The sequence below is a fragment of the Pararge aegeria genome, chromosome 9 (genome assembly GCF_905163445.1).
Source record: "Pararge aegeria chromosome 9, ilParAegt1.1, whole genome shotgun sequence".
Taxonomy (NCBI): Eukaryota; Metazoa; Arthropoda; class Insecta; order Lepidoptera; family Nymphalidae; genus Pararge; species Pararge aegeria.
This window is the reverse complement of record NC_053188.1, coordinates 8,167,255-8,191,306: the sequence shown is the minus strand read 5'-3', so window position 1 is coordinate 8,191,306 and position 24,052 is coordinate 8,167,255. Positions and strand designations below refer to the sequence as shown.

Sequence of the window (24,052 nt, the reverse complement as noted above, 5' to 3'; positions counted from 1 at the left end):
TTGTCATTACTATAATATTCTTCGGCTTACAACAACGCTTAAATAGCCTTCTTTATACTTTATGTGAAGCTATGCATTTTTATTAATAATAACACACATGTTCATTGCTAATTAAGCGTAAATTGTTAGATCTCTTAAATCACACGGTGATTGATAGTTTTAGAGACATAGTATCGGATAACCCGTCTAATATTTACGCCACAGTTGAAAGAACTTGTAAAAAATCTGGTGTTTTTGGAAAAAATTTAAACCTTTTTTCCAGCAGTAGCGGTTTGTATTAATTTCTATGCAAATGAATCTCCCGAGAGAATTGGCCAGTGAGTAGGCAGAGTGTTTGCATATTGTATAAAACCGCAAAAACATGAAGCGACTGCAATGCGGCGAAAAGAAGGTACATTTTAACCACACCAATTTGTTGGAAGCTGAGCTTGTTTGTAATGTTGATGACTTCTCTATCGCAGCGGTGCGAATGAACGCTTTCCATGCGGTGTCGTGGATGATTTTAAGCTGACTTTCAATTTGTGACGGTCTTTTACGTATTCCTGGTAGATACCTACTTTAATAATATAAATTATATAATAAGGCTAATAAGGCTTTATTTATTCCACTAAATATACAAATATGACATCACATTTTACAAATTACTTGTGTTCTTGGTAAGTGTGATTTTTTTAATAAATTCTTTAGTTAGTGGTAGTATGTTAGTCCTTATGTTAGATTGATCCCATAGGATGGGTGAAAGTGGCTTCTCTATCCTTCCACACTTGTCTGTCTGGGGCAGCTTTCATCCACTCCGTCCCAGCGATGTGGATGAATGTGTTTCCGTTTACTGGCTGGCCCTACCCATTTTGCTAGAATTGTAGTCCATCTACATTGGTGGTGGTGACCAGCCCATTACCAAGGTACTATAAGCAAAATGTAAATGTGAACTTGTAATAGCCTAGTGGTTTCTTCGGCTTGCTTATCGGGGGACCGAGGTGGTGGGGACCTCTAGCATTTAGGAGTTATGTGCGTTTCTAATTTACACATGCTTATACCGGTAGGTGTAGAATAAAACGTGTGGAGATCGGTGTGTGAGGTCTACTAATTCGCACGTGGCCAGTGCAATGGCGCCATATTTTGTTCGGATGTTGCCTCTTGCACTAGTGGCGTGCACTTCATACATGCACAAAAGCACTGCCTACCCTAAAACTGATATATAACTCGTAGCAGGGGGATTTTTTCCGTTTTATGCAATTTTCCTGCTGTATGCTTAACCTGGTAAGTAACCCGGTGCGCGCCACTGCCTCTTACCTACTGGAATCGCTCGGGGTTGCAGTTTACCCCAAACGATTCCGGAAGGTACACTTAATTGAACATAAAAGCCAATTAAATTTTGCATTTTTATGCAAAATGTAACTTTCAGAACTTTACCTGAAAAACAGACTAGGTTTATTACTTTGGCTACTGCTAGTGTGTTTTAAGAGTCGTTGAAGTAAATGTACTGTAATTTCGACATTGTTCTCGTGTAATATCTAGCGGAGGTAGAGGCTCTGAGTGTAAGAAGCAAGTGCCCTATTTATGAACGTAATAGTTTGTCGCTCTTTTTTTAACACACGACGCAAAAACGACAGGGTGTTATAAGTTTGACGTGTGTGTATTTGTGTGTGTGTGTGTGTAACTGACAAACGGATTAACCAATAAATTTTGTTTTTTTTGGTTAAAGTTGTATCAGTCGGTCTTAGCTATGTTTGATGAAAATCGGTCATAAATGGCCACCGCCAAACAGTGCGGATCACATATTTTCTTACAACACCCAATCCAACATGGGTACCAAATGTAGGGACTAGAATACTAGAATAATGTAATTAATATTAAAAGTCGGGGTTTTTTTTTAAAAACTGGATTTTCAACATTTGTGTATCGATATACACAATCTTGCAGGTTTCCTCACGATGTTTTTATTCACCGTTAAAGCTAGTGATATTTCTTAAGTAAGTCCTGTCCCCTGGGCTATCACCGCTTCGCTCTGTTTACTACCTGTAATCGTACAAAATACACTTGTTCAGACTTATAAACCACGGGTAACATCGCGAGACGCAGGTAGTCTTTCAATAAATCTTTACCTGGTATTCCATTAATCAATTTATTACACACATTTGTTCAATAGTATTTGCACCTTTTCGTTTCGATCGTTGGATTGAAATGGGTCATTGGAGAGGTTATAGAATCGTATAAAACGGCCGTTAGCGCCCGACGCGGACCCTTACTGGATTGTATGACCATTTGGGCATTCCGAATTCTATTAATCATTCATTCGTTAAACCAACGCACGAACGACCCGCTGTGGCTGTATTTTAGATGGCACTCCAATTAATGAGCCTCCTAACATAAATATCATTAGCAACCTTAACCAATTAATGTATCATATTACATTTTTAATATAAAGTTTTTTGGTTCATGATGATCATCATCATGATGATGGTAATGATGATGATAACAACAACGAGGCCAGTAATTAGCATAATTGAACTGGTCTCGGATGCTGCATTCAATTCTTAACACACTTAACCCAGGACCTTGTGGTCTGTTGTCGAGCATGCTAACTACAAGACCAACGAGGCAGTCAGTTATAATGATTTAAAGAAAAAAGTGTGAAATAACTAAAATAAATAATATTTTTTATTTACAGGTACAATGCGGGGCGCGGTAGCGGCGGACGCGGTGCTATGATCGGCCACATGGGCCGGCCGCGCGCTCACGATGCGCCAGCAGTCGACCGACGTAAGTTCATCATAGATCAAATCATTCGAAAATCGCGCCACTATTAATGAATTCTTGCAGCAATATATCTACTAGATAACTCAGCATAGCAGTCGTTACTACGTTATAACTTTACGGTAATATAGGTTATGGGTATATCAAAATAAAACAAGGGATTATAATTTATAAGGATATTGTGTAAATAGGCCAAAACATAACAAGAAGTTTCAAGTAAGCGTCAGGAGACGACCGACGTAAGATTATCATTTTAAATAAAATCATTCCAAAACTACGTCGCAACTTTATTCAACTATACAATATTATAGGTATAAAAACACATTATCCTTACTTTTTTATTGAGTGTTCTTCCTTTACGCCCTGCCCTGCAAAACATTGGCAAAGCAATCAATAAATTTGACTTTTGGCATAGAGTTAGTTTAAAGTACGGAGAGTAACATAGGCTACTTTTTGGTATTTGTTAAAACCAGATATAAATGCGGACAGGTAATGCGGGCAGCAGATGTACGCTATCTAACTATAATAATATAATATTTATTTATAAATATATTGTGTAAATTGGCCAAAAAATATCAAGTAAGTAAAAAGATCTACCGTGCGCTGCATAAATTCTTTAGTTACATGGAAATAATCTTTATTATAGTCGTAAAAATATAATAGGCCCGTTTTGACATTTGTCATCGCGACGTAACTAGTTATGGAACCATAAGACTCTGTACTCGATACTCACGATAAATCAATTCAAGTTTGTATCAGTACTTGATTGATATTATTATGTATTGTAAAGTGTTCGTTCGTTCAAAGTATTCCTTTAACTCCACAACCAATACGCGTGACTGGCTGTTGATTATACGTCGACTTTTCAACATGTTGAAACAGAGTTAGTACTATATAACAACAAACACAAAAATCGAGTCAAATCACTATGTTTAAATTAATGTCCAAAATAGAAAAGCCATAGTTAACGTAATAGTAAACGGGCGCACAGTCAACTTTACAAGATGAGGAACGAAAAACTGCGCAGTGCGCGCGGGGACGCTTCAGTCATGTGCCGCTTGGTCAGACACATCAACTCAGACTCATTATTTAGAACCCATTTTGAGAACCAAGCTTATTCTTTGCAGTAAAGATAACTACACAATATTTAATTTCGATATTCAGTAAAAAAATGGTTACAGCTCTAGTATAAAAAAAAAAAAGACTGAGAACGTAACTGTTTTCGGAACGTTTCGCAACAATTATAAATTGCATGCTACTATGAAGTAAGCGCAAAAAGAATACTCGCGATATATTCTTTCATATTATTTAACGTCCCAAAAAAATTTACGTATTTTTTAAAACACTGTATGTAATTGATTTTTATTTTTTTGTTTCTTTTAGTTTCGTTCCAAGTTACATTCTATGGTCTTGCGCAAATGTCAAAACGGGCCTATTACATTTTTCCGACTATACAACATGCCTATCGCCTACCTATACTCGCGTTGTTTGCGTCTTGCGTACGGCCAATCAAGGCTGTTTTATGAACGCGCGCTTTTTGATTGGCCACATGCAGGATTAAATTTTGAATGCCACAGTTAAGAAAGCCAAGGTTAGCAGGATGCCATCCTATGGGTTGTCATCTCAAGAGTGCAGATGACACGTCGGTTTGCGTAGCTTCTTGTGTCACGAAAACTTTTGAGTAGTTGTTAAGTTTATTGTGTCAAAACTTGACCGCGTAGCTTGTTTCTGCCGCAAAACAGCATTATTGCAATGCTGTTTTCCGGTTATAAGGGAGTGGTTACCGGTGTAATTACAGACATACCATGACTCATCGGGTGATCGACACGAGGGATGGATTGGATGGGCATGTGCCCTGCTTAGTGTTGCCTTGTGTAAGTCAATGGTGATCCATTTAACAGATGGGCTATCTGATGCGGCAAAATAAGTCATTGTAGTCAATAATTGAGCTAGAAAAGTTCATGTAATTGAGCCAGAAAACGCTTGCCATATTTTGTGTGATAATTTTCATTTACGTTCTCATAGGCGTGATTCCTATAATTGAAGGGGACTGTCAAACTACAGCACTGTGAACAAAATGAACTAAAGTTTTTATTAAACTCGCATGGAGAGCTCGATAAAAGTTCGAATTAGAAAAACGGTCTAGAAATCACGGAGGAATCTTTGTACATACATAAAAAATACATCGAGTCTTCGCAATGAATCTTTTTTTTTTAGCACTTTTATAAATTGTAATGTGGGACGGCTTTAAGTGGCTTATCGGAGATAATCCTAAACCCAACGTGTGTACGTACTAACACAGATAATCCATAGCTCGTCGATATTTTCACAAAAGCGTCAAAGAGCATGCACTGTTGATTCATTGGATATTCGCTTTATGCCTACCGTTACCGATTTCCGCAGTTCGATACTGTCGAGGTAACTGTGTCACTTTTCATCTTTTGAATTTGAATTTACTGCAGTTTTTACTATCGGGGAAACTGTGTCATGTTTTAATTTTGCGTACACGGGCGTAGCTGTTAATTCTACCAATACACGTCGACTATTTTTCGTCCTACGACATCGGCCTTTTTAATGTCAAATACTCATATTTCACCTCCGACGCAAAAACTAATGGGTGTTATAAGTTTGACGTGTCTGTGTGTATGTATGTGTGTGCGTATGTATGCCTGTGGCATCGTATTTCTCGAGCGGATGAAACGATTTTGATTTTTCTTAGCTTGAAAGGTGAAGCGGGAGTGTTCTTAGCTATGTTTGATGAAAATCGATCCAAGATGGCCACCACCACTTACTGTGACAATTAAAAAGTTTAATGGATAAGAACAAGAAGAAACAATATTTTGGAGGTGCAAATATAACAGCGTGTTTTTATGAGTCAAATTTAAATTCTCGTATTAATAAATGAATTATTTCCGTCGTAATCAAAGTTACTAAGTAATATAAAAGGGTTTCATTTGCATTTTCTTAGTTGTTTCCGTGTTTATGCCGCATAGTAGTAAATTTTCTTTAATCAAAACTTTCAAAACAAAAAAAAACTTTTCAAATACTTTCCAAAACAAAAAAAAGACAAAAAATATCTTCATTCAAGTAAACCCATAGATGGCACTTACGATGCGTACACTACATGAGAAATGTGTACAAGGTAGTTATATGATGGTGATAACCAAATTCGTAAGCTTAAAACTAAAGCTACGAAGTTTTCAATCGCGTTGGTCTAAGAAGAAGCCCACAACAAACTTAGCCAAGTGATCTTTTTTGTTATCACCGTCTCACATTGACAAATTGTCAAATCAAAAGTTAGAAATACAAAGCTTTTTACTTTTATTGTTTTTATTGATGACTTTAATTTTGGGTTTTTAAAAATGCCGCTAAAACTCTTTATTCTCCTGTACTCAAAGTATCATATGACCGTTGCCGAGAAACAAACTAAGTAAGGATGAGTGCGTTGTACAAGCAATGCACAGGTATGCAATTTTTTAAACCTGGCGGTTATCTTTTACCAGCAGTTTTTACGGGATAAATATTATACTATGTCCAATACATGTGGGCCAGATTTTATCAAGATAGGTTTAACAGTTGAGCCAGCCATTTAAAACAAACGAACAAACGTACTTTCGCATTTATACTTTACTTCTAAGTATATCGTTACGAGCGATTATTTTTCTGCAGCACGAATATAATATCTATATTTCATTGACATTCCAAGATAACACTATATAGAAACATAAAATACACCGCACAAACAAAAAATATTTGATTGATAGAATTAATCCATACTCCAGATATTCGGATATCATTCCGCAACGTATACAAATCCGCACCAGACAATATAACGAATCCACCTACTCTTCGTTGCTTGTCAGATTACTTATTTATTCATACAATGATCCAAGTTATGTACGCATTGTTCTTTTTACGATTCAAAAGAGAAATACAATTTGTCCTTCATATAATTTAATCTCGACGCAATTCATAACTTCCCTTTCTTTTTGGAGAGTATTGTTTTAGTATTTATAAAGCTATTCGTTTTTTCTAATACAATAAAGTATCTGATACCTAGTGAACTCAATTTTCAATACACGTATCTTTTCTGTAATTTTCTATTATGTAATCCGCGGGCAAAAGCTATACAGCCAATACACAACAATAACAGAAATATAATGATGTACCACCAATCAATACAACCGTGCGATAGTGACCGGTGATTACTGTATAAGTTTGAAATGTTTCACTTCGTTCCCACGCGACGGGTACGCGTCTATACCTAACTATCGGTATGATAACAGCGGTCGATTATGTGCCGCCGGTTTAAATATATTTTCGTATTCATTGAATAGATACGTATTCCGATAATTGATCAGCGAAAAGGCCGCCTTTGCGCATATAAAAATTGATTTACCTTTTGTTTTGTTAATCTGTGTTTTTCTTTTGTATTTGCAATAAGGACTTTCTATCTATCTATCCGAATAATACACTTGCCAACTATGGAAAAGGGTTTGTTTCTTTGTTTGAAGACTTTTTTGCGGATACTGAAGGTGCTGGGTGATGTAGGGCGCGCTTCAAGGGGGGGCCCAAGTAAAATTTGAGTCATTGTTTGTGTAGATTAAGGTTATTTATATTTGTTAAGTAGTAACATAAGTCCGAAATAAAGAATTATGTTTAATATTATTGCACACATAATTGACAGACAAAACACAAACTGGCAAAGGCCTCTTATCGCTAAATCGATCTCACCAAGACAACCTTTGGTAAAAGGACTTTAAAAAGAATGGGGTTGGCGGGGATATAAAATGTAGGCCCTGAATACAAATATTTCCATATATACTACAAATACATATTGATAGTGAGAAATAAGAAAAAAAGCCGGCTATTTGAGTTCATAGTCAGTTTTCAAAGCCAGCAGTCGCACAAACCAGTGAAGCGCTGTCATTGCCATACAAAAATGCAGCTAGTTAGAAGCATCTCTGCAGATGTATATATACGTCAAATCTGAACCGATTTCTATGATTTACCTCCTTTGGGTGGAGTTTATCGTCTTTTTAGTGCCATCTATCTGGTATGAGCTTAGTAAATCAAGCCGTTTGTCGACAGGGAGGCTTCAGCCGTAGCTGGTTACCACCCTATAGACATATAGATGTACCGCCAACCGATGATATGATTGAGCGTTAAAGTACGATGTCGCGTAGATGCCCAATAGACGTATGGGTTTAATATAACTACCATACCCCTTACAGCTTAACTCGCTTACATCTTAGACTGCATCATTACTATATTGTCGTATTGGCGTAGTACAGATCCATCTCTCTTATGAAAGAACACTCCAGTGCCCTGCAATGGGTCATTAACAGCCTAAGGGCGTAGGGGCTGAGTACAGTAAAGAAGGTGTTAGTAGCATTTAATAGCTATTTATGCAACTGTTACGTAATGAGGGCCATTTTTTACTGCCGAGTTGGTATAAAAATAGAACAGCACGAGAGTTAAAATGACTAATTATCTACTTACGTACAGTTTCATAAATTTTAAAATGCATATAAAGAATATAAAAATAGAAAGTCAAATAAATGACAAGATTCGGAATGCCATCTAGAAAAATGTATTGAAAGATATTAGATATATATATTAGAATATAAAAAATTGCAATAAAAAAAAACAAATAAAGCATTTAATTTTGTTTATATCTCAAAAACGTAGAAAAAATTTGAAATTTGGACAATAAGAATTTTGAAAAAAAAATCCTTAAAGAGATATTAATCCTTAAGGATATTTTCAGTAAATAGTCCCTCCTTCTCGGTATTCTATCTTCATTATTTACATCATCATGTGTCATCTGAAGACTTGAAACCAACTTGAAATATAATCATACAAAAGTACATACATACCTCTTGGATTGGTCATGCTTTCGGTGTTGCCAGTGACTTTATTTTTTTCTAGGCTATCATTCCCCTGCCGTATTATGTGCCCGAAATACGAGAGCAGGCTTTGGTAAAATATAAAAAAAAAAAAAAAACTTGGCTGTTCTGGGTATTCTCAACATGCGCCTTTGCCTTTCTCTTGCACAAAAAAAATATACAAGTATCAATGTTGGTACGTTTCAGACGGTCGACAAAGCGGTGTGCACGGAGGATGCGGGCGCCGCGCGGCTGGAGGCCGTCCTGGTGGCCATGGTAGAACGCAAGGCGCGCGCACTTCACGCCGAGCAAGCGCGACGCCGTGCTCGCACCCATCCGCTGCTCCTACTACTGCGCAGCCATGTGTCCGACGGTAAGCAGACAGGCTTCCTGCCAGACTCCATTAATAATAAATAATAATAAATTCCTTAATTACTGAAAAACATATTTTACAACCAACTTAAAAAAAAGAGCAGGTTCTCAGATCGACTGGAAGATTTATTTTTATTGTATACTAGCGTACCCAGCCCGCTTCGCCGGGCTAGATTTTGCTTTATTTTATTTCAACAATAAACATACATAATTGAATTTTTAATTTAAGTCTCATAATATATTAAATCAATTATTTCTCTCCGTATTCATTCTCTTCTATTCTCTTCTCGAGCGGGTGAAGATCATTATCTACACCCATGTACACCCAACAATAGAATATCATCATTGTAAATAAAAGCTGTATTTGTCAGTTTGACAGTTCAAAAATAGGAGTGCTCCGATCGTCACCAAACTTTACAGGATTACTCGCCAGGTCAATCCGGAGATTCTCTGAAAGTTTCATTACTGAAACCGGAAACCGAAAACGGCTCCGAAATCGATCCAGCCGTTTCGGAGCCTATACGGAACATACCCACACAATTTCTCTTTTATATAAATATAGATAAATTGTTACGCGATTACTACGTCAATTATAAACCGGAAGTTGTTAAGCTCGGTCCTGCGCCCGATCTCTTTCCTTTTGTGTTGGAGCTGCCGTCCAATCGGACTATTGAAATGGTGAGCGCATACACTTGTGCACTATAAAATCTCGCACGTATTTAGAAAATCTCTGGAGATTGATTTGGACCACCTTGACCGGAATCGGTCATGAAAGCTTTGTAAAGCCAGAACTGTACGATCTGCGTAGGGCAACTCATGCGCCTCCTCTCTGGGTCACTCCAGCCAAATGAGTTCACGCAAGAAGCTTAGCAGGCCATCCAGGTGGTCGAGAGACGAAACGAGCTATGCCAGGTTGTTCCGCAATGCATTAGAATCTATACAATCTCTCAGTCTCTAGAATATATATTTTTCATTAGTAGTGGAGGTTTTTCTTCCACTAATATGATTGCTTCGGTTTAAAGCCATGGCCTTTAAACCGAAACTTTGTTTCCCGGTATTATTGCACATTAAGCTTTACAGCTACACCTCAGGTGAATGGACACAGGGTGTAAATTACACGAGTAGGTCGTATTCCGTCCTTTATCCTGCAAACTGTTGCTCTTTTTAAAGACTGGTAGGAGTATGCTTTTCCCATCACGTAGAACATCTACTTGGTCCGTCAATTGTTACTTTGAATATCATCATTACATTTATGTCTAAATACTATTTTGCTTCTTGTTTTTATTCGGTCAGTTGGTTTGGGCTAATCTTTGGGACAGCGGATTTTAATTGAACTTTCACAAGAAGGGAGAGAATTATTTGAGTGATATTAGCTAATTTACTCACGAAACCCACACCTAAGATGATGAAAATTTAAGGGTTGGGTGCTTGTTTGAAAGTATGACTTTGTCCAAAGTTAGTGACATTAAAGTTTCCTTTTACGGTGCAGGCATCCGCTTAGGGGATTTCTTATTAGAAAATACGCAAATGAAGTACTACTCGATACTGTTAGTGATAGTTATTCTGACGTGGCGACAACTTGAAACCTAATTTGATTGGATCTGTCAATAGACTGATCCAATCAAATTAGTGCCGTTTTATCGGTGAGTTGGAAAAACTAGGTCATTAAAGTAGTTTTGCCTTTAGGAATACCAATCGAAAATACCTCGTAGACCGCACAGCATTGCAACAATACTGCTTAGCGGCAGAAATAAACATGACGATAGTACTTCCCCAGACGAGGTCTGTCACAAAATGCTCTATTACTATAAAACTATAATAGTCAACTATAATTTTATTTGTATCTCAATTCTTCAATACACCCACAGGCAATATTATCGACAAAAAAAATCGCAGTAAATACCGAAATTTCCCGCAAAACTCTTGGACTGCAAATTCCATGTGACGCCTAGAGGTTCAACTTCGGTCCCTCTCAGGGGGACCGGGTTCGATACCCGGCACGTACCGCTAACTTTTCGGTTTTATGGGGGTTTAGAGTTATTAAATATAACTAGCTTCGGCGGTAAAGAAAAACAACGTGAGAATACCTCCATGCTCGAGAGTTCCCACTTAGCAATGAAGCAATCCGCACTTGGCTATGATTTTTGAACTACGACCCTTCCCACTCTTTCCACACAGGCATTGTACCCGAGAAGCCGGTGCAATTAGTTCTTTGTATTTCCAAACTTAGCCTCGCTTGTATTACTAAACAGTAGCGTTCATTAACAGCATACAACAATTCCACAGCGTGTACACTTTTAATTATCCTAAAGAGTAAAAGGCATGTTTTGTTCTACCTGTAACGACGGCTGCCGCCGGGAATATCTGTAAAGAAGTCAATTTGACCAAAGCATTTGCCATATACACAGCTTTGTTGCAAGCAAGCTGTGATAGGCCTACATGAATAAAGAAATTTTGAATTGCAATAAATCAACAACTTCCAAAATCGCCAAGCAACTGACCTGATTCCACGTTAGTAGCAAGCACTGACCTCTATTATACTATAGAAAGCATGCAAGCAAGGTGACATGCTGGTGACATTAGTCAGACAGTGTCCTCTCAAAATGGTTCTGGTCCACCAGCCGCGGGGCTATGTCGGCGGAATTGTGACTTTTATGTATTGACTCCGTAAGATATGTCCTTGTCAGTGTGCTTTCATATTTTAAACTGACTGCAGAAAAGGAGAAGATTCTATGTCAGACTGTTTATCTGCTTGCAACGTTGCCGTCATACAGGTCTCCTCGGACGGCAGCAACAATATATATACCAAAGGATGTTATGAAGGATGGACATGGTAGAACTTTATTATCTAGGTTTTTTTTCTAAATGTATTGTTTTTGTTTTATATTAAATTAACTAAAAATAAATAATAAAATAACTATTAACTAAAAATAATGATTATTAAAAATACGCAGATACTCAGCAATGGTTGTGAAGTGTGACAGAGATAACATCAGTACATAAAACTGGTTAACTAAATTGAAGTTTGTTTGTAGAGGGTAAACGTAGGTTAACTACAAATAGCCTCTACGTGGAAGTTCTACGACGTAGTAGGTAAATTGTAAATTGTACATTATAATACCCAGAATGAATTTGCAATCCGTCACGCTGTCGAGACCAATAAAATTGGTTCATTAAAGTCTTAATTAATCAAGGTTGGTTGGCAAATAACGTCGACGTTATAAGTTTTTTTTTAATTTATGTAATTAAATGAAACTTGCTTGAATTGCGAAGGAAACCTACTAGCCTGGGAGTTATCCATAATGTATATATCTGCCATCCGTATATATTATATATTGTATTTGTATGTATACATTGTATTTTCGGGACAAAAATAGTAAAAAGTAGCCGATGCTTCACCATGCAAAAAGAATAGTGCAGAGTTTGACCCGAGCATAGGTTACAAAACTATGAATAAACAATCAAAAAGCATGCTTTTGCATTTATTATATAGGATGTATTATGGATTTTAAGCTTCTTGTCAAACAATTAGCGAACACGGTGATTTGAGATTTTCCCTAACTTAAAAAGCGACTTTATATTCTCAAGAAGCGTTTCGAGTTTCGAGTACCTTCTTTTGAACTTTCAAGAAAATAATTACTGTGACGGTAAACAGTCGGCAAACTTTTAAAGTGGGTAACTAAAAGGTAAATAATTCTATTAAATTCAACTTCGGCACTTTAAAAACATTTTTGCACAGTTTAGACTTTGAAGATGAACTTTGATTTTTAACTTTTCCCGTGGAAACTTATTTTCAGTAACAAGATTATGTTGTTACTGAAAATAAGTACTTGTATTTATCTTGTTAGATAAATTTTCCTAAAATAATTATTTTTCTTAGAAAAAAAATGATGCCAATACCAATTTTAAATCTCGTTGCAAATTCCTATTAAATTCAATTATTCCAAAATTTTACAGGTATTTTTAACTACTGAATTTCAAATAATCCCATATTAACCCAACGCTTGGTTATTTACAGCTTGCGGAACATGTGCGGAATGTTTTAAAACGTAATAACCGATTTTGCAAATATTTCGATGCGAAACCAGTTTTAAACAAATAAAGATAGAATGATATTTAATGAATCAGGTACATATAACATAGGTTAATTTAAAGTTAGCCTGTCTGTTTGTGTGTTTTCTTTTTGCGGGTTAACAACTCTAAACAGATGCTCTTTTACTGAGCTTCCATAACGTGACATCAAATAGTGTCTCATAAAATAATCGACTAATTCAAATCAATTTTTTTATACTAACAATGGACGAACAAATAAAATTATTTTATTGAAAACTAACTTCACTTTATGATAAATCCACAAGAGATTTTATTTTCTAAAAATGAATTACTCTCATTTGATTTTCAAAACGCGCCAAAAGAAGTTGGTCGTTACTTTAAAAATAGAGTATTTATCGAAATCGGTCAAGATCTAACAGATTTATTAAAGTGTAAATTGAGAAAATGTATAACTGCATGATACTGAACACATAGTTAAACATTTTGCCAATTAATTCACAACGCACACGCACAGAGATTTCTTAAACTTCATAGTTACGGATAAAGACAGGTCATTTTGCAGGATGTGGGTATTTTAAACTAGCAATCTGTCTTTGCCTTTAGCTGGATAAAACCATCGAGTAGTCGCAGATTAAAGATTTTTTTCTACAAAAAAACAATAACACTTTTCTAAACTTATTATTTCGGAACATAGCTTTAGATTTCGGATGATATGTAAGTGCCGATATAACTACGTGCACGGGATATCTAATCTAGGTCGAAACGTAGGTCTGTGTTGGTGGCCATATCGATGATGTGATTCTACGGTCAATCCACCCCATGAGCATAGTATAAAGAAGTTAATGATATTGAATCAGGGCTCATCAAATTCAAATTCAAAATTTCTTTATTCATGTAGGCCTATCACAGTCACTTATGAAGCGTTCATACATATTTGTGTACATAATTGTAACGGGATGGTGATAACTTCGTTCGCCATCTTAAATCTAAAGCTACGAGGGTTCCAAACGCGCCCTGGTCTAAGAAGAGCCCACAACAAACTTAGCCGGGTAAATTTATTTTTCTGTTATCACCATCTTCCAGTAAATTTAAATTAAGCTATGAAGCTAGAGCAATTCACACCCAAGCTTTTTATCGTTTAAATAATCCTTAATGTTATAATAGGATTTTTCTGTAAGCTTACGTTTTATATAAACTTTGAACTTATTGAGAGACAACTCAAAGATTTCATTTTGTAATTTGTTATAAAATAATATACAATTGCCCTTGAATGAATTTGCAATTTTGTGTAGCCTAGTAAACTGCACAACGAGTTTATTTTTGCTTCTAATATTTATATTGTTACAGTTAATAGCTTCCTACGTAAACCTGTTTAAAAATAAACAAGCTGTAAATATAAACGTTATTGAAGTGGTGACGGTGTCACTTAAAAAGGTCACATAGCGGAAGAACTGCGCAGCAGATTTTATATCACAATCTGAGAATTCGTGTGGATATTCGTTTAGGAAAACAACATCAACTGCTGTTCTGTTTATTTTATTCTATCATCAATATCCTATTTCAGTCCACTACTGGAGTAAAGGCTCTCTTCGATCGGAAGGGGTTGCTCATAATCACCACGCGGTGTAAACGAGTTGGTGATCGTAGTAAATGGTAGCACAGAGGATTGCTGGCAGTTCTTTGGAATGGGGGTTTTGTACTTAGGGGGTGGTGACAAATATTTCATAATCTGTCGTCACCACACAGCACATCCAAACATCTATCTCCTGCGATCACCAAGCCGTCCGTCCAGCCTGTTGATTTTGGGAAAATTTTCGTGCTGCGAGAAGCCTTTAGTCCAGCATTATAGGATATTGGTGATGTTACACTAACCTATGAAGAAACTGAGGTGCTTCTTCAGTTTATTTCTATTTAAAATGTAATGGATATAGACGCACTTAATAACATGTACACACACTCACACACAAACACACACTCACACGCGCACACACACACAAACATAAACACACCATACACACCAAGACACACTACTCAATCGTTTTATTTTAATTTTATCTTGTTTTTGCTATGGAAGAGTAAGGCCTCCTGACACAGGTATTTTGATGCTTACTAGGAGGTCTTTACAACATGTATCATTTACAATGTAAGAAACGAAATAAACGATTTTTATTTTATTTTTATTTATTTTATTATGTTGATCATGATAATATGTATAGGAAGGGAGTCCACCAACGTATTTAACGTTCCGGTAGCCGCAAAACAACCGTTAAGGGGGATGGGCTTACTGCTATTTCTGTAACAGGTTAGCCCACTACCATCTTAGACTGCATCAGGTGAATGTTACAGAATACAGTGAAGCCGAATGGCTAACCTGTGGAGGATTAAAAAAAAGATATATAAGTATTTACTCGTATTATAAATAAAAAAGTAATAATTAATCAGTAGCGTAAAGAAGATATTCATTATGCAGTAAGACCGCAAGCATTTTTTTAACGTGTATGCTAAACTAAAAACTACTTGGAAATTTATTTTGTAAACTTAAGCTGTGTGGTTTATTTTGCGTTATTTCGGTGTGTTTGCGAACTGCAGTGGTGGCTTATAAAGAGCTCTTTGAAGCTGGCTATCTACGTGCCGCTCGACTCGTCATCTGACAGAAATAATTGCACCGCAAAGTTTCTTACCTTTTAAAAAGACTTCAAAGAAAATATATTTGGCTAAAATTTTAAAGTTATGAGAATACTGCTTTGATATACCTATATTTTATTCCGTATCATGTGAATAGATTTATCTAAAAATACTAATGTTATTAAATGAAAAATTAGTTTTTTATGTTTGTAAATTTTTATGGTTAAGTTTTAACTTTTAACAAATTTTTTACGTGTAAAAAGTAAGATTTTGATGAAACATTCGATTTCAGCCTTAAATAATAGTAGTAAAGTGTCCCGCGATGGGAGTTTACGTTTATGATTAAAGTATGAGAAATCTCGGCGGCTTGCATTATGCTTTAATATAACATTTCGTTAGGAACTGTAGATAGCCTGGTGAAAAGCGCAGGGAATAGCAATTTATTTAAATAAGATTGAACTTACGTATACTCTCCGGGTGATTGTTTGTCCAGTTTAAAACAGTAAGTACAATATAGTTTGTAAAAACCAGATGTACTTAGATGACTAATGAATATTTTTATGAATAATATACATAACTACTTAAAATATACAAATAAACACCACAGTTACAGTTGTGGGAATCGAACCCACAGTAGTGTGTATTATACCTATTTAGTTGCAATATTGGGGTTATGCTTTGTTTTTTTATGAAATTCAGGAATGAATGTTAGTACTCAGTTACAGTTAAATTACAGATACATAATTCGTGTAGAAAACTTTTATTATGTTCTTAATACAAATTAACTCTTAAAATTAATCGCTGAATCGCGTGGCGGCATGCGTCTGTCTTATCTTACTCAGTAGGGTGGCAGCTAGCCACGGCCAAAGCCGCCAATCATCCCAGACCAAAAAGAAATCTTAAATTACATTAATTCCCCAATTCGGATTTGAACCCGAGACCTACCACCTATATACGTTATTGTTATAGACTTTAAGAACTAGTATCCTTAATTTCATACCAGGGAGGACGACAAAACTTAAAAAAATATCAAGGATTGCGTTGTTCAGTCAGGAAATTCTCAGTACTGCGGTGAGGTATGCAAAGTAAAAGTACTGCCTATCCCGAAAGTTATTATAGAAACCTCAAACGAGTACTCTCATGTACACGTATGCGGGTGGATATAGTCTTTTAGTTTTTGTCTTTACTGAATCATAAATCTTCCGAGTTTATTCGGATCCTATTTTAAAATCGTCTCCTCTGATTATAAATACAGAGTTCAGGTTTATCACCTCAGTTCCACAGAATTAAGAATATACAGAAACCGTGTACTACTAATATTGAAGTATCAAAAACCACTCCACTTTAGTAGAGTTTTCGAACAAACGGTTAGTCACTTCATAGCAGTTGACAGCAATTATTTTACCTCTAACTTCTAAATGTTTATTATTATCATAACATGTGAAAATGGGAAGAGGTTTGTGAGTTAGCATCATTCTGCGGGTGTAAAGTGAGACGAGCGCGGGGATTTTCACTGTTCTTGGGACCAATGCACTGCATAAAATAATGGCTGAATGAGGATTCTTTATGTTCTTAGTTCTGTGCGTAGATTTTTGTAAACAATATTAATAACCACCGCGGGAGTTAGTTCAACATGTTTAAAGCCCAGTGGCGTGCACTTCATACATGCACAAAAGCACTGCATGCCCTAAAATTGATATATAACTCGTATAGCAGGTGGATTTTTGTCGTTTTATGTAATTTTGCTGCTGTATGCATTACCCTGGTAAGAAACCAAGTGCACGCCACTGTTAAAGCCATTTCGATACCACTGCCAAATTCATAATAATTTGAACATTTCTATACCCAGGCATAAAAACATAAATTTAATGACTTGTTTCAGAGGAGGCATCGATCATAGGCAGCCCTGGTGAGAGACTTCCGGCGCACTGGTGTGAGAATGAGTTTCAAAGGCAGGTCAATAAGAAGAAGCTCAAATTGCATACGCACCATGGGTATGTGTTTATTTAAACAATAACATAAATACAATATATATACATATTGCTATATCTATCTGGATTATGGTCCGTCAAGAATTAGAAAAGCCACTAGACTGAAATAAATGAAACAACGGCAATTGGAAAGCATAAAATAAGACTTAATTATTATAGATCAGATTATTTGATAACTCACCCCATTAATCATATCTGGTGGGCTATATCTATCTAGTCTATGGTCCTTTAAGAATTAGAAAAGTTAGACTGAAGTTAATGAAGCAATGGCAGTTCGAAAGCATAAAGTAAGACTTAAATTATTAAAGAAGAGATTATTTAATAAGTCACCCCCTTAATCATATCTCTGACCTGGGGTTCAAGCCTCATAATTGTCTCACATTGCCTGCAGCTGTAAACCATAATAAAGGTTTTAGCAGCTTCACTGGTTGTAGGCAAAGTGCGAATTTTCTTTAGGAGTTTAGCCCTAGGTTGAGACGACATCGCAGGGCCGTACTAAGGGCGTTCCTGTGAGGATCGGATTGGTTTAGGGTCACGTTGGGTATGGGCTTGTGGGATAAGGGATAAGTCTGTAGCGCTCGGGACCGGATGACGTTGAAATTGGGTAGAGTCTTATACAATTCAATTCAATTTTGTTTATTAGCTCATACAGGTGAAAGGGATGTTACAGAGCTGCATAAATCATAATTGTACCAACCCAATTTGGCTTGATGTTATGAGGGTAGTTTTCTTTATTTTAATAGAAGATAATCCTGATTACGAAAAGCCATTGCGTTCGCCATGATTTCCATCAGCTATCTAACGGTAGAGCGTTCGCGCTATACCTACCCGTCTGTGACGCTGTAGCAACCATTCTGGTTAATAGTTAAACATTAATAAAAAATACATATTTAAGGCCGGAAATTTTATAGAAAAACTTTCCATGTTAAAAGTTTTAATCCGTAATTTATGGTCGCAAACGGGGAACAATAAGCTTAATCGGTAAACTGGTTTCGTCCACGCGTACCATTCGGGGAACCTTAATTGATTTAATATATTACTCGGTGACTCGCGTTAAAATATAAAATTAACTACTATTACTATTTACTATGTTAAAGGGTTAATTGACTCGGTAAAAGAAGGCAAAACAACTAACAAACTTTTGCATTTCATTGTAAGTATGTTATTATGAATACTTAGACATATTTTTTTGATTATTTCAAGACTTTAAATACGCTGGTTACCAATTTTATCAGCATCCGTCAAGACATTTCTACATGTTATTAAAGAATTGAATATATCCCATATAGGAATCACAGCAACATTAATGATTTTCCTATCCAAAATCTATATCTACGCAAAGTAGCAAATCAAAATTCATAATTAATTTATGTCCAGTAAGCTTACTGTATAAGCACTTATGAAAAGTCTCTCTATAGTGACTCTACCACTGGTTCCGAAGGCAGATTCTAACTAGAGGAAGCCGACAAGAAACTCAGCTGCTGCTCTTTTCCATCAGCAACAAATAACTTTATACATTTTAACATTCATTTTTCCATCTTGTGAGAGATTAAAGATGTTTTGGATATCTTATAAACTTTATTTGGAAACGTGCACTCAGTGACAATGTCGTGATTTACGTAAGTGGCAAGTGGGTGGCAACGTGACATTTTGAATTCGGATTCACTCATCAAGGAAGGAAGTTTAAGTGCTGTGGGACAGATTGGTTTTTTTATTCCTAACTGTTACGAGCAGCACGGCTAGCACGGGAAGGAGACAAAAATTATATCCCCTAATTAACGTGTCCACCTACTTAAGTACGGGGATATGGAATAGGAGAAGTTTACCCCCGTTTATTATACCACATATATTTTTTGGATATTTTTTTCCAGTTGTGTGCCAATGCTCTGAAAGTTGATAAAGCTGTGGAAAAAGATACATTTATATCCTTTCCCCCGGGATATAATTGTCTCCTGCCCATTCTAGCCGTGCTGGGAGATAGATTAATGAATTCACTGAGAATTTTTTTTTCTAAAATAAACTTTTTGTATTTTTATTCAGAAGAGAGCTCAACAGTCCAGAGCAGCTGGAAATGGAGCGGCGGAGACGCAAGCGCAGACGGCACGCACCCACCCATCCACAGAAGCCCAGAAAACATCGCACTCTACTTGTTTCTGCGATCGACGAACAGGCTAAAGTTATACACGTTAGTACTAATCCCTATCCCTATCTCTACTAATATTATAAATGTGAATGTAAGTTTGTTTGTTACGCTTTCACGCAAAAACTACTAAACCAATCATCACGAAACTTTGTACACATATTCCTGAAGGTATTAGAAGTAATATAGGATACTTTTTATCCTGAAATTAAGTTCAGTTCTCTCGGGAGAGGGGACGAAAGTGTTTGACGATTTTACACCGGGCTCAGCTATTCTAAATACATAAAGTGCTGCCACATTTATGAAGCACATGTCTTTCGAAAACCAAAAACAAAAGCGGACGAAGTCGCGGGCAACAGCTAGTACAAAATATTTTATTCGAAGCATAAGTTATACTGTGAGATGCAATTTTCACCATCCGTCCACTACCCGTTGCTGACGAGTAAGGGAATATAACGGGGAACTCGCAGAAGCGTTGTGCGTGGTACTACTACCATCTACCGCAATCACGAACCCGTCTGCCCAGTGTGGACTGTGGTGATTAGTTGGAAGAGGCCTTTAGTCTAGCAGTGCACTTAGATCGTCATCGCAATCTTTTATAGCACCTTAAAAATATGCATGTACCTAATATTAACATCTTAAAAAAACATGAACATACAAAACAAAACTGAGCTAATGCTAACTCCATAACAGAGCCATCTGTTTTCAGATTCTAGCATTTAGTTTTAACCACAGCGCCATCTATTGGAGGGTTGGTCAAATACCAAGCAAGCTCTGTTTTTGTATAACGCTACTAGAGTGCGTTTGATTGTTTGAAGACAAACGGCGCTGCTTCTTGCCTTATTGCATACATTTAAAGAAACTTTACTACTTATTTATAGACCAGTTATGGATGTGTAATAACGAGTAAAATTATAACAGAAAATAAAGAAAATATCAACAAAAATTTATAAACCTTGTTTGATTTTTGGCTCAATAATATTCAAAGGTTCGTCTTGAATAAACATTTTTTTATTTGTATATTAATAGGTTTCTGCCTAAATTAAACATATCAGACATATGGTAAGTAGCACAGGATAAAGAACATACAGAACCCTCATTAAGTCATTATTACATGAAGTGCACTGTGTCTAAAAACAGTGAAAACGCCCGCGCACGCCTCACTTCACACCCGCAGAATGTTGCTAGCAAACAAACTTTTCCCGTTTTATGGTAAACGTTTAGAACATAAGAGGTAATATAATTACTGTCAATTGCCGGATGGAATAAAGTGACTATCCTTTTCGAGAATCACTACTAAAGTGGAGAAGTTTTTGATGCTTAGCATAGTCGTGTACCTGGTTTCTGTATATTCTTAATTCTGTGATAAGTAGTTAGTACTTTTCATAAAATTATTTGACGGACCAAGCAAATGTCCCATGTGAAAGTGGAAACTCATGGCCTACCTATAACCATTGCAACACTTCGCAAAGTGAGCGATTTCCCTCTACCCAGCCCGGAATTTGTGTATTGTCGAAGTATATTTATTATTATTTATATTGTCTGCCAGGTATTGGACCCCGACGAACTACCACGGCGGGCGCGCTACACCATCATGGTGACGGCGTGTCTATTGCTGTTTCTTTGCCTCCTTCTCGTCGGAGTAACACTGCGAATGGCACCGCTTATTGACGACATGGGTAAGAACTTACCTCTGTCTTTGTTATAAAACTTCTCCAGGCGATGTAAATTGATCAACTTATACTTACATAGACACAATATCACTCATGTGGTCGTACTCAAAATACGTCCGTATTCCTATACAGACCCTACAGAGTTTTAAAAAATTGATAATACAACCTTGGTTGTGTCGAGACTCAATGTATCATTACTATTTCAAAAAATACGATTTAAAAGGTTACCTGCCATTTTGTGCTACAATTGTGCTTAAGTATAATTATTAAGGAGGGCACAATATACTCTTGCCGTCGTGGTCCGCAGTTTTTTTACAAACCCCGTAAGAACCGTTTGTTTTACTGGGATAAAAAGTAGCCCATGTTACTTTCCGACTTTTCAACTAACTCTACGCCAAATTCGATTGCTTAGTTAGGGTGTAAAGTAAGGACAAATAAAGAAACACATCTTTAATATTAGTATGGAAGTATGGATCGTGTAAGGATTAGTTGATCGATCTACCACGCTTGGCATTTATTTGACGCTTTGACCGTTCAGTTCACGGGTTATGTACGTATTCGCGGGCTGTAAAGTATGTAAAACTTATCCATCCCGGTAGCCATAGTTGGAACTAATTCTCACAATAATAAAAATTCATCAGCGTGCTGCACACAGTAAGTGTAGTGCGAGGAAAGGATTATTACTGGCTTTAGCATGGCTAGCATACGCAGGATGTACTCTCTTCACGGGGAAAGTATAAAATGTTATCTTCTCCAACAGTTATATTCACTCTCCGAGCATAAAATATGCAGGAGGAAATAATAATCGTGTAATATCAATCGGGGGCAAACTCGGAGGAAATAATATGCGTGTAATATGAATCGGGGGCAAACTCCTTTTTCTTGTTGCCATGTTTGGCAGGTAAAAAAGTAAATTTTATTCCTCGTCAGTGGATATAGTAGGGGTAATATTTTTTTATCTACTGCCTACGCTAGCCATGTAGTAGTCCGATGTACTTTCACGACACTAACAAGACGATGTCGGCATCTACCGCGAGATCAAAGGCGCATGCCATAACATCGACGCTTGCATCGGGCCAGACTCCAGAGTAGTTTGTGTGACTCGAGTCAACGCCAATGGATTTGGAACCAGTGTCCAAATGTAGTCAAATTACATCAGTGGGATATGTCGATGGTATTGAAAATATTTTCTCTACTAAAGTTCGTATCATATATCCCTTTTATTTTGATAATATAGACTGTGACAAATATGCCATATGTACTGGGGTAGGTTGTAATCATTGTCTATTGGAGTCCAACTGCTGGGTACAGGATAAAGAATTAAGACACACCACGCTGCTCCGATCGGGTTCGCGGGCTTTAACAATAATGGGGTAAGTACCTACTTTTAATAATTATTGATTGAAAAAGCTAGACGGTATGATTAAGATTTATAATAAGATTCGTTACAGTAATTTTGTAAAGTGGAAAATAATTAAATTTCTAATAACTATAAATTGATAATTGGCACATGATTTATGAGAATGAGTAGCGAAACGTTTTAACGAAATGCTAATAATTCTTATTTAATTAATAAAAACTGTCAAGATATATTTAAAAATATTCATGATAATGTGCCGATCGGTATACAGGTACATTATCGATACACTTCAGTTTTGTGAGAGACATAGACGATGCAAAGATACCTCATGGTGTGTTAGTCATTTTCACTAAACAATAGATATAAAGTATATCATGTATTATCAATACACCTTACCTGACTATATCATTACTATTATATCAACGACGACGACGACGACGACGACGACGACGAACGAACGAACGAACGACGAACGATGTTCGCTCATAGACATAGGGCTTTTGTAGGGGATTCCAAGTTCCAAGGTCTTGTGTAGACATATTAAAAAATCGGTGGCACCTATAGATTCATTTGTGTCGACTTTTCTGTGTATTTTTTTGTGTATTTATTTGCCGTCGCCGTGGAGTCGTCGTCGAGCACCAACTTCTTAGAATTATTTCCTACTCCTTCTTTAGATTTCTTTCGACCTAGCAAGGCTTTAAAAAGGCTTTTAGCGAGGTTAAAAAGCCTGGCGGCACGAGCGTTCCCAATCCTCTCTAAGAAGAGCGTCACACGACCAATGCACCACTTCGCAGCAACGTTGTTCATCATTATAATTTGCAGAAGGACGTATCTGTTTTATCTAAGCATAGCATTTGACGTCCGGACCCCAAAAAGTTTTATGGGTACATTTGATAGTTGAGTAGGTATAAGTAGTACGGTTTCATGTAAAAAAAGCTTTTAACACAAAAAAGAATCTTTGTACTTAAAACCCTGATAAATTTGACGGCCGATTGGCGTAGTCGGCAGCGACTTGAAAATGTTTGTGTGATGAACATGAATGTTTTTCAGTGTCTGGGTGTTTATATCTATATTATATTATTTATCAAAAATATTCTTCAGTCATCTCAGTACCCATAACACAAGCTACGCTTACTTTGGGGCTAGATGGCGATGTGTGTATTGTCGTAGTATATTTATTTATTTAAGCTTTA

The 24,052-nt window shown here is 36.6% G+C and overlaps 1 protein-coding gene across 1 annotated transcript; it reads left to right on the top strand.

The window, feature by feature from the left end:
* The first annotated feature begins 2,742 nt into the window (after window positions 1-2,742).
* On the top strand, window positions 2,743-22,644 carry LOC120626461. The gene is made up of 6 exons (XM_039893986.1): window positions 2,743-2,763; window positions 8,853-9,018; window positions 17,578-17,689; window positions 19,730-19,871; window positions 21,376-21,505; window positions 22,514-22,644. Exons 1-6 carry the CDS (start codon window positions 2,743-2,745, stop codon window positions 22,642-22,644), a joined length of 702 nt encoding a protein of 233 aa, XP_039749920.1.
* The last annotated feature ends 1,408 nt before the right edge of the window (window positions 22,645-24,052 follow it).